General features: G+C 46.3%; 1 protein-coding gene across 1 annotated transcript in view; it reads right to left on the reverse strand.

Moving 5' to 3' along the window:
* Itga9 (integrin subunit alpha 9) overlaps nt 1–16,821 on the reverse strand; it is a 321,363-nt gene that overhangs the window by 278,955 nt on the left and 25,587 nt on the right. The window contains exons 4-5 of the mRNA XM_005317430.4: nt 15,566–15,689; nt 2,217–2,284 (exon numbers count right to left, since the gene is read on the reverse strand). Coding sequence (XP_005317487.2) covers nt 2,217–2,284; nt 15,566–15,689 — 192 coding nt within the window. The remainder of the gene's footprint in view (nt 1–2,216; nt 2,285–15,565; nt 15,690–16,821) is intronic.

Raw genomic sequence — 16,821 nt, forward strand, 5'->3', positions numbered from 1 at the left:
GCTTTTGGCCTCACCAGCTAGGACACTGGTGGTACCATTCACAAGGCCCAGCGCGGAATTCTCTGGAGCAGTCACAAAACCAACGCCTGCGTGAAGGGACACAGTAGGAATTACTGGGGGTTGAGAGGGAAGTGCCTCCCATTTATTGGTTTGAATAAAAGATGATTAAAAAATTCCACTTTCTACCTTTCATTTTTGCTGTTTGCACACTATTGCCAACTGTCTTTTTATTTAAAAATATCAATGACAGTGGAATGCACTACAATTCTTATTACATATATATATATATATAGCACAAATTTTCCATATCTTTGGTTGTATATAAAGTATGTTGACACCAATTCGTGTCTTCATACATGTACTTTGGATAATGATGTCCATCACATTCCACCATCCTTGCTAACCCCCTGTCCCCTTCCTTTCCCCCTCCACCCCTCTGCCCTATCCAGAGTTCATCTATTCCTCCCATGCTCCCCCTCCCTACCCCACCATGAGCAAGCCTCCTTATGTCAGAGAAAACATTCAGCATTTGTTTTTTTGGGATTGGCTAACTTCACTTAGCATTATCTTCTCTAACACAATCCATTTACCTCAAATGCCATGATTTTATTCTTTTATTGCCGAGTAAAAATTCCATTGTGTATATATGCCACATTTTATTTATCCATTCATCCACTGAAGGGCATCTAGTTTGGCTCCACAGTTTAGATATTGTGAATTGTGCTGCTATAAACATTGATGTGGCCGTGTTCCTGTAGTATTCTGTTTTTAAGTCCTTTGGGTATAGACCAAGGAGAGGGATAGCTGGGTCAAATGGTGGTTCCATCTATTTTCTCTGAATTAAAACAGACATTTCTAAGATCAAGACGGCCAGTTTCACTCCTGACTTAGAAGGAACGCTCTGCAGAAAACTTTGAAAACCTGACAGTGGGGTCGGTCCTTACTCCTCCCCCAATGTCACATGCCCTCTTTCAGCTCTCTGTAGTCCTAGAGCAAAGGGAGAGACAGGTGGCAAAAGAGTCAAGCCCTTAGGCCAAGATGTGAAGTTGGGGGTTTAATCTTCCCTGTCATGAGAAGCCAGAAAGTATACATGAAAGGTCTGACTTTGAAAGAATCCTTAGGCTGGAGTGCAGAAGACACACTGCAAGAGCCAAGCCCAGGCACGGCCTGGGACGGAGAAAATGTTTAAAAAATAGATGATGGTGACAGTTGTGTGACACTGCAAATGCACTAAATGTCACCGATCCCACATTTAAAATGGTTAAAGTGCATTGATTCGATGACTATAATAAAATGGACAGAGGAAACCAACTCAGGGCCAGTGTATCGCCAGGTGAGGGCAGTGGCCCTTCCAGACACGTGGGCTGATCGACTTTCTACCTTTTTCTGTATTGACCACGGTGGCGATACAGAAAAGCTGTCATCCGGGATACATTTGGAAACTTCAAACAGTAAGATTTCAGAAGTACTTTTTATGTGAGGCAAGGGACCACACAGACAACGGTGCCACTTCCAGAGCTTAGCAAGGAACTTTGCAGAAGGCAAGCGGTCCTAAAGATGTCCAAGGAACGAGGAGAAGCAGCAAAGAACAAACTTGCAGGAGATGAGAACAAGTAAGAAAACAGTAAGAATGAACTACAGGCCAGATGTCAAGGGCACATTCAAGTGTAGAGTCCTTGAGAGGTTGAGAAAAGGTCTAGGGTTGTATGTCGAGTCCCTCCATCAAGAGGAACACTGTGAGGTGACGAGTGTACACTTAGGCACCAGCTGCCTGCATGCTGTCTCAGGGACGCTTCACCTCTGAGCCACATCCCCAGCCTTTTTTACATTTTATTTACAGACAGGATTTCACTAGGTTGCTGAAGCTGGCCTTGAACTCCTAATCCTCCTGCCTCAGCCACCCAAGCCACTGGGATTACAGGCGTACACCACCATGCCTGGCCATTGTATCCCTCTAATCAGGTCCCTCCAGAGGCCAAAACTGGACCCAACTGACATGTCTGGAAATTTGAGTGAGTCAGGCCACAGCAGCCTCTGCCCAGCCAGGGCCCCTGACCAGGCTTAAATAACCCTCCCCGACGTAAGGACCAGAATCGACTCGGCCACAGCTCGAGTGTCTGGGACACTTACAGCACTCCCCTCCGGAGGTCACAAAATATCACAAAAAGCCAGGAAATGGACACCCAAGAGAGGCATCCCCAGGCAGAATCACCCACCTCAGTGAAGAAGCCTGCTATCCCAGCCTGGCAGGAGCCATGTTCCTCTCCATACTTCTTCTTATACTCTGGAGGGGGAGAAGGAAAGAGAAGCAGACCGGACGTGTCAGTGTGCGCCCATCGAGCGTGGACCCAGCCCCTTCCCCCAGTGCCTCTGGGAGCTGGGCCAGGGATGCCGACCAGACTCGGGCGCAGAAGGAAAGTCTCACGAGACCTCAAAAATCCAGGCTCCGGTGCCATCAGGTAGCAAGGCTGCCAAGGGCCTCAGAGGACTTCCTCCGCTCGCTCACGTCGGGGAGAGAGCAGCCGCAGCAACAGCAGCCACAGTCATTAAGTGGGAGGCTGGTGACAATTATTTCAATGACTTCAGAAAGGCTCAAGATCCCTAGTGAGTCCTGAGGAGCTGAAAACGTGACCCAGAAATGGGAATCATGTGGCCATCCTAGTGTGGAGTCCCCTGGAAGGAGACCAACTTTTCCCCAAAAACACTTGGTCCAGCTAGAGGCAGAATGCTCCCAAGCATCCAGCCAGAAGCAAGCCATCCACCCCTGGGCTAAGAAAGAGGGGGTCTACCAGGACAGGTCCCAGAATGGGGCCTTGCTGTCCCCCAAGGTCAGAGGTAGCAGGCACGGCGCGTGTATTCTTGTGTGGAAGCAAGAGGGACAGATCTCTCCAGACCAAAAGAAAGCCCATGGATGATCTCTTTTGTCCCAACACCCTACCCAACAAATGGGGACACTCCGTTGCCCGTTTTATTTTCACATTGGCAAGAAAGAAACTTTGAATGAGAGTTTAGTAATGCCAGGCTTTGTGGTATTGCCTCCACTAGCATCATTTCATTGATTTCCCCCCCCCCCAATCCCTGGGAATCTATCTCCCTATTTGTCAACAGGTAAATACTAAGGCTCAGAAAGGTTAGGTGAATGGTCAGGGTCACCTAGCTAGTGAACTCCTCTCTCTCAGATCTGTGGCCTAGGAAAGATGTTGTAAAGTAGTTTCACAAAATCATAAGCAGCGACTGGCTGTTGGAAGTCATCTCAGGGGTGAAGACAAGGAGGGCGGTTTAGAGCGACTCAAATGAATCACGTGTGCCACATGGCTGGATAGCCTCAGGCTGGGGCCACCCGGCAAATAACCCAGTGACCTTCTGGGGGTCTTGGCAAGTCTCTAGTGCCATTAAAATCTAGTACCATGAAAATATGATTATGTTTGAAACCCAAAAATAAATAATCCAAAAGAACAATGAAGCCGTGATTGCAACACAGTGCCACTTCCTGCAGCTCAAAGCGTCTACTCCAGGCGCAGCGGGGAAGGGGCCCTGGGGAAAGAGGCAGAGTAATTCAGTTTCTAACAACACTCACCGCAGAGCCTAGTAACATTTTCCAGTAAGTGGCCATTAACCGACTGCTGAATTACAACAGAAGGTCAATGAGGGACTCCTCTTCCATGAGAAGGGGGTGCCGTCAGCTCCTCCCACCTTGTCCTGCGACGCTAAGGGAAACTTCCAGCCCTGCCAGGGAGCAGCGAACCAGCAACGGAACCCACTTACCCCCAGCAAAATCTTGCACCAAGATTGCGGATAGGGGTGCAAAGAATTAAACAAACCCTGCATCAAATTACACAAGGACTAGAAAGAGCAAAATGTCCCAAACGAGACAAATGAACCTGGAAGGTCTGGCAAAAAGCTCATCGGTGCCCCTAACTCCAGGGGTCAACCTCCCATTATAACTCCTACAAAATGAAACAAAGATCCAGACCCCAGGGGCTGAATAAAACGACCATGCCCGACACACCAGTTCAGCCTTCTGTGGCACGAATAGGAACTGTGTGGTGTTGTGGTTTGGATACGAGGTGTTCCCCAAAACCCCTGTGGTAATGCAGGAATGCGCAGAGGGGCAAGGATGAGATTCGGAGTGCCATGACCTAAGCCGTCCATCCTCCTTTGAATGGAGTGGTGACTGTAGGAGGGGGCGTGGCTGGAGGAGTGGTCATGTTCTCTGCACCCCCTTCCCACCGCCCCGCCCCTGCTTCCTGGCCACCAGGAGCAGGGCAGCTTCCTTGTCCTGCAGTCACGTTCCTCCTCAGAGCAACAGACTCACTCGGGTGACCATGGACTAGACCTCAGAAACCACGAGCTCAAGTCAAATTTTCCTCCTCCAAGTTGTTCTTGGGTATTTTTGCCACAAAGAAAAAGCGGACAAACGCATGGAAATCTCGCATCTTTCTAAGTCAATAGTCTTGAGGTCTCTTTGTGACAGAACTGCAAAAAAACCACTCAACACCTTTCTCAGCCTCCTCCCCACACGGTGCTTGGAGTTTTCTGTCCTGGAACAGGACCTGGCATTTCTGAGGTGGTCGCGGTCTTCTTGGAAGCTGGGAGTGTCCCACTCCTGGCCCAGGCTAGAAGACTGCAAGGGGAAGCCCTTACCAGCACCCTTCCATTTTATATGTGGGGCTCCAGTATCCAAGGAGTTTGGGATCCGAGGGGGTCCTGAAACCAGTCTCCCTCAGACACCGAGGGACAATGTCACATAAGGTTATGCTAACTTTTTCCTAGCCCTAAAAATCTTGATTAGAGCAAAAACAATTTGATTCTTCTTCTCTAGACCCGAGATAGCAAGACACACTAGAGAGTGTGGGAATAAAGATGGGTAGAGAAACAAAGGGCTTCCCCCAACACCAACCCGGAGAAGCCAAGTCAGACATCCCGTCTCCACTGAGAAGTTCAGAAACGGCAGGGTGGAGGGATTCAAGAGAGGGCAAGTGACCTCCCATCTCCTGTTCCCAGGAAGAACTTTGCCTTCACAAACACAAAGGCCATGGGGCCAGAAGCTGGCTGCTCCTGGGCATGTCCACTCAGCCTTCACACGCCCCCCAACATGATGGCCCAGCAGAGAGGGCTGCAAAATGCTATCTCCCTCTATGAACAAAGCATTTATCCAGTTCAAAGCAGAGCAGAAACCAGGCTCCGCATGGTGACAGCAGCAACTGATGCTGTCACAAACCTATTAAATTGGGAGAAACTGAACCTGGTAAAGCAAAAGATGAAGTCCAACAGGGGTCTGAGAAATATCTTGGAGGACCTGGGATTCGATGGGAGAACTCTCTGCCACACGTGGGTTTGAATTACTTGGCCTGTGTCACATGCTTCAATTTGTTAAGTCGGATGGCTCCTCCATTCCAAAAATGGTGGTATTTTCCTTGGGTTAGCTGCTGGTTTTATTAAACCCTGCCTAAACAGAAGGCAATTCAGAAAGAAGAAAAAAAAATTACCGATTCCCAAATGTTCAGAATCCGCAACTTCAATGCATGGAGTCAACACTCATGAATTTTAATTCACTCAAGGCGGCCAGTGATTGGGCGTGGTCACTTCTGCACCCTTCCTAAAACTCTGGGATGTGTCAATCTCCCAGAAAGATCGACATATGCACAGTATAACGCTTTCCAAAACTATCTTTCTATTACATATTTGAGAAAGTTTTATCTTTCAAAGCCAGTCTTTTTAATACACTGATTTTTAAAATAATTTCTCCATGGTTCCTTAGCCGAGCTAGGAAAATACCAGGGAGAAAATAGCTCTTCTGTATTAAATTATTTCTGAATTTCACCAAGGAGAGGCAAATCTAAACAACTGATCATTAAACAGCAATTTAGACAGATCTCTAATAAAAAGGGCATTTAAATACACCCCCCAAAAATGAAGAGTAGATAAAACTACCCATTAGGAGGCATCTCTGTCCAAATGCGGGGGGTGGAGTAAATGATCTCAATAACTAGGTTAGAGAGGAAGGGAGAAGAATTTATCAAAATAGCTCATGATTAAACAAAGTGAGCACTAAAATGCAAATTGTACCAAACCAGAGACTTACAATTAAGTAAGAGGTTTTTAAAGGGGAAATAATCTTCAGAGAATATCTAATAATCCCAACCTTACCCATTCATTTTACGTCAGTATGTGATTGCTCAGAACAAGTGGTTTATTTAAAGCTACATAGCTCATTAGTCTCAGAGTCGGCACTGAAGAGCAGGGGCTGCTGGCCTCCCCTCTACCTCAGCCACACAGGCACGCTGCATAAGAACAGGCCCAGTCTCGTTATTTTTGTTTAAAAGATTTTTTTAAAAAAAAGCATTGTCCATCACCAGACAAATAAATGAAGTATGGTATACACCGATGCTATTCTACCTTTAAAAGGAAGGAAATTCTGACACCTGCTACAACATGGCTATTTCCTGAGGACACCACGTTAAGTGAAATAAGCCCGTCACAAAAGGGCACAGGCTGTGCGCGTTATGCTTTGGATGTGAAGTGTCCCCCAAAAGCTCATAGGCAAGACAATCCAAGAGGGTTGACAGGAGAAATGATCAGAACATGAAAGCCTGAACCCCATCAGTGAATTGTTCCCCATGGGGATTAACTGAGTGGTCAATGAAGGCAGGTAGGGTGTGGCTGGAGGAGGGGGCTCATTGGGGGTGTGCCTTTGGGGTGTGTGTGTATATATATATATATTTTTTTTTTTTTTTAATCTGGTAAGTAGAATCTCTCTGCTTTCTGATCATCAAGTGAGCCGCTTCCCTCTGCCACACTCTTCTACCATGATGTTCTGCCTCACCTCAATCTCTGAATAATAGAGCCGGCCTTCTACATGTAGACTGCAGCCTCTGAAACCAGGAACCCCTAAATCAACGTTTCCTCACATACAATTGTGCTGGTTGGATCTTTTAGTTAAAGCAGCAAAAAATCTGACTAAATTGGTGAGACTCCACTTACATGCAGTCCCTAGAACGGTCAGACAGAAAGAATGGTGGTTGCCAGGGGTTGGTGGGGAGGAGGATGAGAGTGTTGCATGGGTACTTCCTTTGGAAAGAGGAAAGTTGTGGAAATGAATGGTGGGGAAAGTTGAACAACGTGGATGTACTTAATGCCATAGTACTGCATGCTTTAAAATAGTTACAGTGGTAATTTTTATATGCTTTTTTAAACAATAATAAGACAAAAGAATTTTTTTTTTAACAATTATTAAATAGTTCCTTGCATCCAGAATCTAGCAACCCCCATTTTGTCAATTCCCTAATTCAGAATAATCAGCAAGCTACCTTACAGGCACATAATAATGTATTTTCAACTTAGCATACGCTATGTCACATTTTATCCGTCATAGAAACTGACCTGGACAGGGATCAGTCACATTTCAGTGAGAACCCCAGCTCAGAACCAAGTAGAATTCAATTGTGTAATAGAAGCTAAAAGACTCACTGGCACTAAAACACGGACAAATGACTGGAGTAAGGAGAGACCCAGGACATAGAGCAGATCAGCTCTAGCTACATTTTACCAGGCTAAGGGGAACACCTGCCCCTCCCACCCTGTACCTGGAGGACTTACCCATGGATTGTTTAAAACAGAAGAACTAAAACATGGCTTAAATAGTCCACAGCATAATGTACTAAATACTTAAAAGATTGACAAAAATAGATTTTTCTCTGTGATGGGTCACAGCACCTAGTCATCACAAAGAATCCCAACATCCCGCCAGGTATGATGGCAGATGACTATAATCCCAGGAGCTCAAAGCTGAGGCAGCAGGATTGCAAGTTCAAGGTCAACTGGGCAACATAATAAGACCCTGTCTTGAAAAATAAAAAGGACTGAAGATGTAGCTCAGGAGGTAGAACACCCCTGGGTTCAATCCCCAAGGCTGAAAAAAAATGGAAAAAATTAAAAAACAATATCTCAACAGAACAGGTAACACAGATTCCTACTCTGGACTTAAGTCCCCAACTCCACCTCTGTTTAATAATCCTATGACCGTCACCAATCTCTCTGACCCTCAATTTTCTCACCTGTACAATACAATAATAAGAATACCCCAAAATGTTGTGATGACCTAGTAAGATGCTGAGCACCAAGAACGCGACCTGGCCATTGCTCCATAGATGTCAAGTGAATCTGAACCTGCTAGTTTCTCAAAGCACAAACCCCAAGACACCCAGCACTACACGGGGAGTTTTGGAAGAGACTCCAAATGTGGCCATCCACAGGGGCAATACTAGAAGATGCAGGTCAAGCAATTAATTTCACACAATGCATGGAGACACGTTTGAAATACAGAACATATTTTTGCCCAAGACAAAAGTCCTTGGTACCAAAGGGAAAGCTTAATGGGGTTTCTGAGCCACTACCAGAGATGCTGGGACCTCTTTCCAGCCCTGGCTATCCTTGGGCCACTCCCTTTCCCTCTCAGATCCTTCTCTTTAACTGGTCATAATGCAAAACAGTATCCTTTTTTAATATGCTATATTTGCTTAAATGAGATAATGTTTATGAAAGCTCTTGGGAAATCATGAAATCCCATGTAAATGCAGAGGTCTTTATTTAATAAAAATTTATGGGGCTCATTTCTGGATTTTTAAATGGATCAACTCAGCCTTTGATGGTTTTCTCCAAAACAAAATAAAAAACACAACAGAACCTGAACTGCTTTTCATTTGTAAATGGATCGTGATTGATTTTTACCCCCTGTGGAGCCACAGCCTTTAACATTAAAAGGGGAAAAAAAATTCCACTTTGAATAAGTGATATATTTCCTTCCTTAGAAATGATCACTGTCTTGAGAAATGCAAATATGCCTTAGAAATAAAAATCCAGCTGTTCCGACAATAAAGAACACGATATAAAAATCTTTGGAGTCAATGGGGCAAAAGACACAACAAAATTTGATAAATTCAGACCCCAGCAATTTCAGATTTGAGAACATTTAAACAAGGCATAAGCTAAACCTTAGATCATGCATAAAAAGAGGGGAAGAGAGTTTACCAAAGAAATAAATCTTGCAAATATGATCAAAGGTATTTAAGAATGTTCTGTCACCTAGAAGTTACAAAATTCACATTTATTGAGCACACACCTGGAGCCCGAAACTACTAAACATTTTAAATACCTCAAATACCTATGTATATGTACATGTACAACCCAGAAGATTGAAGCCAGGGGTGCTCCACCACTGAGCTACCATCCCCAGCCCTTTTTTAAATTTTAAAATAGGGTCTTACTAAGTTGCTGAGGCTGGCCTCAGATTTGTACCCTCCTGCCTCAGCCTCCTGTCTTCAGTAGGTATTAATCTCCCTATTTTATAGATGAAGACACTGAGGCTTAAGGAGCCTGCCCAAATTTACCAAGTCTGAAAACAGGGACATAGAGGTTCAAATTCTCAGAATGGTAAAGTCAGAGGCTGCAAGTTAGGTCTAGTATACAATGGTACCATAATTGCCTCTAATTGCATTTCTTTATCAGTGTTTTCTCTTGAACGCTTTTTGTTAATTTAGCTAAGCTACTCCCAAACTATTCCATGCTCATGAGATTTTTCTGTCACAATAAAAAGATGAGCTGTTTACAGTCTCACTCCTGCCAAGCTCTGCCCCCAGTGGGCTCAAAGGAGAAGGGATGAAAGAAATGTCTGTACTTAATTTTATCACATGCACCAACTTTGGGGATTCTTAAAATATCCTGGCCCGGGGAACAGTACCTAGACATTTACAGTGCTCCAGATAGTTTTTCCCACATCATCCACTGAAAGTATCTTCTCGCACATGAAACCAAATGACATATGGGAGTAGACATGCAGTTTTTGTGTCACACAGTAAATGCAGACTAAGCTTCTACTGAAGGGCATGCACCGTGAGTTTATTTTATGTCCTCAACTCATTTCTATTTCCCATTCCCTCCACGTTTCCTGGTTCTGACAGGATATTCTGGTAGCCTCTCCCATCCAACCAGAAACAGGAAGCACCTGAGAAGCCACGAGAGAAAGATCCTTGTACCAAACCAAAGACCGGTGCAAAAGCTTGGGGCTGGGCACATGGCTCAGTGGCAGAGGGCTTTCCTGGCGTGTGTCAGGCCCTGGTTCGATCTCTAGCACGGCCCAAAAATAATTTAAAAGCTTGAGTCGTTTTTGGAAAGGTGCTCCCACACTTGGGAGGGTTTGCCCAACCAAACCTACCCTCCAGCCTTCTAAAGAGAACCCAGTTAGTCCACATTTACAGAACACATCAGTGGACTTCCTAAGCACTTTGGCCAGCATTTTCTCATGAGCTCCTCACCATAACCAAGAGAGATAAAAAGCAATGGAGACCTGAGAGTGTACACTGCACTGCAGGACCCAGGAACTCGTCCAAGCCACAGAGGCGGCCATGTGGACAAGCTAACTTCAACCAAGCTCCCCGCCACTCCCTCCCTCCCATGTCTGTCTACCACTGCATAGGAAGTACATCTGGAGGCAGCGGTCCCCTCTGCCCCATGCCCATGGACATGACCACCAGTGGATTTCCACCACCCTCTCTTCCACACCTGCAACAGGCCACAGGTTCTAAGAGAGATTCGCCTTTTTCCTATTGTAAATGAAAATAACCTTTTCTGCTACCTTGTACTTGGAGGCAGCTGAAGCCTTTGGGAAGAGGTACCCAGTAGTCACACATGGGCAGGGAATTGTCCCCCTTTCAAACAGATACTTGTCTTTAAAGTAGATAAGGGACTTCTGAAGAGCCAGAACTATGTCACTTGGGTTTTGACTAGTGCTTTCCAGGAACTTAAAATTAAGTGGACTCTGTTCCTGGGACACAAGTCAATCACCCTTCAACAATCTCTTGCTCCGCATATCTCAGAGGCACACAGCAGTAGAATTAGTGCATACACGCTGAGCATTTAGTATACTTAGATATAGCCAGGCGCTATTCTAAGAACTCACGGGAATTGACTCGGTCTTCTCCATGACCTTGAGGTAGCAGAGAAACTTAATAACTCATCTGAGGACACACCATTAATGAGAGCAAGTGGCAGAGCTGGACTTGAACTCTGGTGTTCTGGGTCCCGAGTCCGTCTTCCGAACACCATGCCACTTTGCCTATCCACACGTGAGTATGGCATGTGAATAATACAAGAGAAAAAACCCGGGCTTGGGCAAGTTTCTGAACCTCAGGGCAGACAGGAGGTTGGCCTAGGTGACATCTGAGAGGGAATGTCAAACTAATACTTCCGTTGTACTTAACCACAATGTGATCCCCACCTAGAACAGAGAGCTGGCGTCACTGAGATTTTCCACATTCAGAGAAGATAATGGTTGCTTTAAGAGCCAAAGGAGGTTTAGTTTAGACCACAAAACAGGGAAGTGGAAATCTCCAAAGCCAACAGAGCCCAGGCGAGAGCTCTCTAAGGGGAGCCTGCCACCCACCCCACCCTGCCAGCACGGTCCTCTAGAGAAATCTGAGCATCTGCCATCCCCTCCTTTTATAAGGCCAAGAACACAGGAGTTTTCTTTTCAGTCCTGTTTCTAAGGGGTTGCTCGTATACCCCAACATTCCCTACCCCTCACTGTTGCCTAGGCCATAGGATATGGAAATGCGTGTGCCATGAACAAACAGGAATGGATGGGGGCAAAATATTGCTCATTTGTTCACTGGCTCCAGTTGGCTGCCATGAAGTCAAAGAACCATCAAAGCAAATAGACTTGGGCTCATTCCACAGCTGCATAGCATGAGTGATCTAGACTCCTGAGTCCTGTATCAGTCAGCTACCACTGCATAACAAGCATGAAGGCTCCATGACCATAACAAACATCGATTTCTCACTATACATGGGCTCTGGCTGCAGGTTCAGTTCAGGTCTGCTCCACATGATTCTACTAAGACCAGCAAGCTACGTGGGACACAGCACATGGTCGGAAGTGCTGAGATGGGTGGGTGGAAACACACTGTCTGGAGCCCATGCACTGATGTGCACAAGGGGCACATGCAGCCACCCCAAACTGAACCTGCCCCCTAGACTTGCAGCTACCTGCCTCAGCTTACATGGGCACCCACATTCCTGCCAAGCATCCCATCATAGCCCCCAGCAGAGGAAGGGGAAAACTGGCAAAGCCTCAATGGGGAGTAGTGACATGCAAAATGGTCACACTCCTCTAACCTCATGATTTGAGAAAATTCAATCATCTTTTGTTTTGTGAGGGTTGTGGACTGGCTTTCTTTTTCCATCTGGAAATTTTTGTTTTAGATATTTGTTATAGTACAATGCATTTATGCACTTTGATATACATAGCTCATTTTTCTGATTGTACATGTGGTAGAATCACATTGGTCATGCAGTCATGTACGTACATAGGTAATAATGTCTTTCATTCTACTATCCTTTCTATCCCCATAGCCCCTCCCTTCCCTTTACTCCCCTTTACCTAATATAAGGTAACTATTCTTCCCTAGTGCCCCCCCATTGTGAATTAGCACCAACATATCGGAGAAAACATCTAGCCTTTGGGTTTTTGGGATTGGCTTATTTCGCTAAGCATGATATTCTCCAACTCTATTCATTTGCCAGCAAATGCCATAATTTCATTCTTCTTTAAAGCCAAGTAATATTCCATTGAAAAAAAAATATTATATGGTGTATATATATGTGGTTTTATTTATATATATATATATATATATCCCATTTTCTTTATCCATTTATCTATCAAAGGACACCTAAATTGGTTCCATAGTTTATAGCAGCTCAATTCACAATAGCTAAACATTGAAATGGCTGCATCACTGTAGAATGCCAATTTTAAGTCCTTTGGGTATATACCAAGGAGTAGGATAGCTGGGTCAAAAGGTGGTTCCATTCAGAGTTTTTTGAGGAAATCTCCAAACTGCTTTCCACAGTGGTTGCACCAATTTGCAGTCCCACCAGCAATATATAGTGTGCCTTTTTCAACACATCCTTGCCAACATTTATTATTGCCTGTATTCTTGATGATTGCCATTCTGACTAGAATGCAATGAAATCTTAGTTTTGATGTTGCATTTCTCTAATAGCTAGAGATGAACATTTTTTCATATGTTTGTTGACTATATTGGCTTTTAGTTTTCAGTTTAACTAAAAAACTCCCAAACTAACAAATTGTCTCTAACTACTGGGGCACAAAATGGTTTGCCGAGTCAGACAGATGCAGAATTCAAAAGCCAACCCTACCATTTCCTAATTGCCCGAGGACCACAGGCAATTGACTTGGACTTTGAGTCTCGGCTCCCTCACCTCTAACAGGAAAATAGGGACAGAGAAGCCAGCCTCTGAGTGGCCCACCCTGTGCCCTCTCCTTACCATGTGCGCGTGATACAGCCTAATAGCCAACTGCCACTACCCCCATCTCCATGCCTGGGTACTTTCCTAACCTGTACTCATGGCAGGACAGGGTGCGGGCGGATGAAGACCCCAGAGAGGGTGACTTGAAGTGTCTGTTCCGCACTAGCCCCAGCATCCCCCACCTAGAGACTGCACCCCAGTTACCAGTGGTGGCGACTTGCTGGTTGGAACCTTCTTCACAAGTTGCCTTCCCTTCTCTTTCTCACTATCTCACCCCCACATGGTATCCTCTAGAATTACCTCTAAAATAACTTCTAAAAATCAACAACTTGTAATCAAACCCAAGTGAAAAATTTTTTTTTCAGGGGGGTTACGACAAAAGAGAATGTGAACAGTCCCCCAACTAAACCTGCCTCTGGCTGGTCCCATGGCTGCTAAGTAAATAAGAAGCATGAGCCACGGTGGACGCAGGTTTACATGGACATTCGATCCCAGCACCCCCTGCAAGGGGCTGATGTCCTTTTGCTTTCCGGTGCTTATGTGGCATGTAGAGGAACCACTGGGGACAGCAATGGGTCCCCTTTCACGACACGTCATTTTTAGTCCTACTGCATGAGTAGATTGGGCTCAGTAATCACCACCTCCATTGCCTCTGTGGATTCTTTTCCCCAGCCCGATGAGCTACCCAACTAGTTGTTCCAGAGGCCTTTCCGTTTTCTTCCTGGAAGGAGGAGGAGGAACAAGCTGGGTGGTCACAACAATCCTGACACATTATCTCAAACTATGCACCCTCTTGACATGGTTGTTGTTAATTTCATCTATTTTTAAGATGAAAGTTTTCCTTCGACTAGAGTGTTACAGAAGTGCAGAGGGCTAGAGCTCAAGATGGCCCAGCCAGAGTCCAACAAATGCTCACACTGAGGAAAAGTACATAAAAATGGTTCATCTGCACAGAGGAGGGGTTTGTCCCCTACAAGGACACTGCTGGTTCTTCTCTGGGGGCCACATCACAAAGAACCTTGCTCGGGCCAGCCACCCAAGTCCCCAGAGGGTCCTCCATGAGACAGGAAACTGCAGTGTCCCGACATTGTTTCTCAGAGACCACTTTTGATTCCACAAACGTGAAACCTGGGAAATCCCAGGGAAGCCCAAGGCAGCGTGGATGAAAAATTGTGTGTGTGTCCAAACAAATCGATTAGGAGGGAATGAATTAAAAAATAAACAGCCCAGCACTTAGAGAGGGAGCAGATTCCAGTTCACTGAACTAGGATAAGAACCTTAGAGGACAGGCGAACACACCGAAGGAAAGGACAGCCGTCTCTGAATCCCCCCAAACCAAAATTCCACTAGACTACATAGTGATTGACTTGATTGTCCCCAGTGCCCAGGCATTTGAGGTTCTTCTATGCAGACACTTGAAAGAACAGGTGGTATTTTTCAGTACTAGAAATTAAACCCAGGGGTACCGCTGAGACACACTCTCAGAACTTATTTTGAGACAGCATCTCACAAAGTTGCTAAGACTGGCCTCAACTTTGTTATCCTCCTGCCTCAGCTTCCCAAGTCCCTAGACATACTTTCTTTACAAGACCCCAAGTGTCCCTTGATGAGGAACTCTTAAAACTTGTGGAAGGTAAACTCGACTCTCAGGAGTCTACCCGAGTTCCAGGATCACAGAAGGAAAGCCAGACCTCAGCTGTCAGGAGATGACCTGATGGGTGGAGGTGTTACACTCTTGCCACCGTGTAGCTTTGTGAGTCCTGGGTCTGTTCTGCACCCTGTCTCAGGACACTTGTCCCCGGGGCAGCTAGGAGCTTCTGGCACTACCTGAGGCAGTAGAAGTCATCTGGGCCTACTTTCACCTTTCAGATGAGGAAAATGAAGCCTAGAGACAGTTTCCCAAGGTGCCACAAGCTCTGGCAGTGCCAGGACACCAGAGGGACTATTTGAACACTTGCCTGAGGGTTGGTGAATTTGGGTGCCTGAGGTTCATAAAGTAAGTACTGTGGGCTCTGGCAGAGATGGGCAGAACAGGGAAGAGCCTAGGACTGCTACCCTTTTGTACCCCTGGACAGAGCCTCTGTGCTAGAGGCCATCTGTGGACAAAGAGTGTGCCCTCTCAATAGCCTGTGGGAGGCTGGGAGAGATGCTTGGGGGAGGGGGTTGGGAAGAAGGGAGCAGGATTTAAGGCAGGACATGGGCAGGGGCATGAGGGAGAATCACTCCCACACATACTCACCTTCGTAGCAAGGGATCAGCGTCCTGCCTTGGGCCTGGAGGTTGGATGGGATGATGTAGCAGAAGCCGTGAGGCAGGATGTGGTCCGTTTCATAGTAGATGTTCTTCCACCGGTGGGCACAGGCCTAAAGGGACAGAGACGGGTGAGAGAGGGGAGAACCACAGTGCCAAGGGATTCTGTGAAAGGAGAGAGGAGCAGAGGGAGAAGCTAGCTACCTCCTCTCCTGCCCAGACACACCAGGCCCTGCCTGCATGAACAAGCCCCTGCGGCGAGGCAGATGGTCAAAGATTGGCAAAGGATAATCATAGCAAGGGCAAGCGTAAGCTTAAGAAGAATGAGGGTTATGGAACAGCAGATCCGAGAAGGAGGGACCGTTTCCATCTGGTGGTCAGGGAAGGCCTGAAGGAAGAGAAAGACCTAACCACATGGAGCACTTGGGGAAGAGGGTTCTGAGGAAGGGGGACCAACAGTGCAAAGGACAGGAGGTGAGAGACTTGGGGAGGTCCAGAGAAAGAATGGAAGTGGGCAGGGCTGGTCTGGAGAGGAAGTAGAGAGGGAGCCAGGATATGGGGGCAGGTTTCAGAAACTACAAGGACACCTGTGATTTCAGCAGACAGACAATGGAAAGCCAGGGGAAAGCCTCACACAGTGGCTGATCCACTTTATACAGTTTCTAAAGATCATTTTGTTGCTGCGTGGAGGCTGTGGGTGGGCAGGAGAGGAAGTGAACCACCAGGCGAGAGATGCTGCTGACCTAGACGAGGATGGGCAGGGGGAATGTCATAAGGACACGGGCTGAAGGTAAAACTAATGAGCCTGAGGAATGCCCAGGCATGGAGAGAGCAGGAAAGGGAGGACCTGCCCACATATAACAGAGCTTTTACCTGCGGAGACACTTTAGGCAGCTCCTCAACTTTCTAGTAATGAATGTTTGTTGATGGCCCGTTTATTGGAGTAGATTGACATACAGCAAAATGCGAATGTCAAATGTACCACTTAACAAGCTTTGTCAAAAGTGCACACACTCATGTCACCCAAGCCCTAGCAAGACATCTCTTTCCATTTAACCCAAAGGCTCCCTGGTGCCAGAGCTGGTTTTCACAGGCTGCTCAGGGAGGCCCTCTGAGGGGGGACATGAGACATGAACCAGGGGGAATATTCAGGGCAGAGGGGCAGGAGAGAGTTTGGAGAGCGGGAGGTCATCAGGGACAGACAGGGCTCCTTGGCCATCTTGGAGAGCAGCCTCAGGGTACATG

This window comes from Ictidomys tridecemlineatus, chromosome 2 (genome assembly GCF_052094955.1).
Source record: "Ictidomys tridecemlineatus isolate mIctTri1 chromosome 2, mIctTri1.hap1, whole genome shotgun sequence".
In the NCBI taxonomy this organism is placed as follows: domain Eukaryota; kingdom Metazoa; phylum Chordata; class Mammalia; order Rodentia; family Sciuridae; genus Ictidomys; species Ictidomys tridecemlineatus.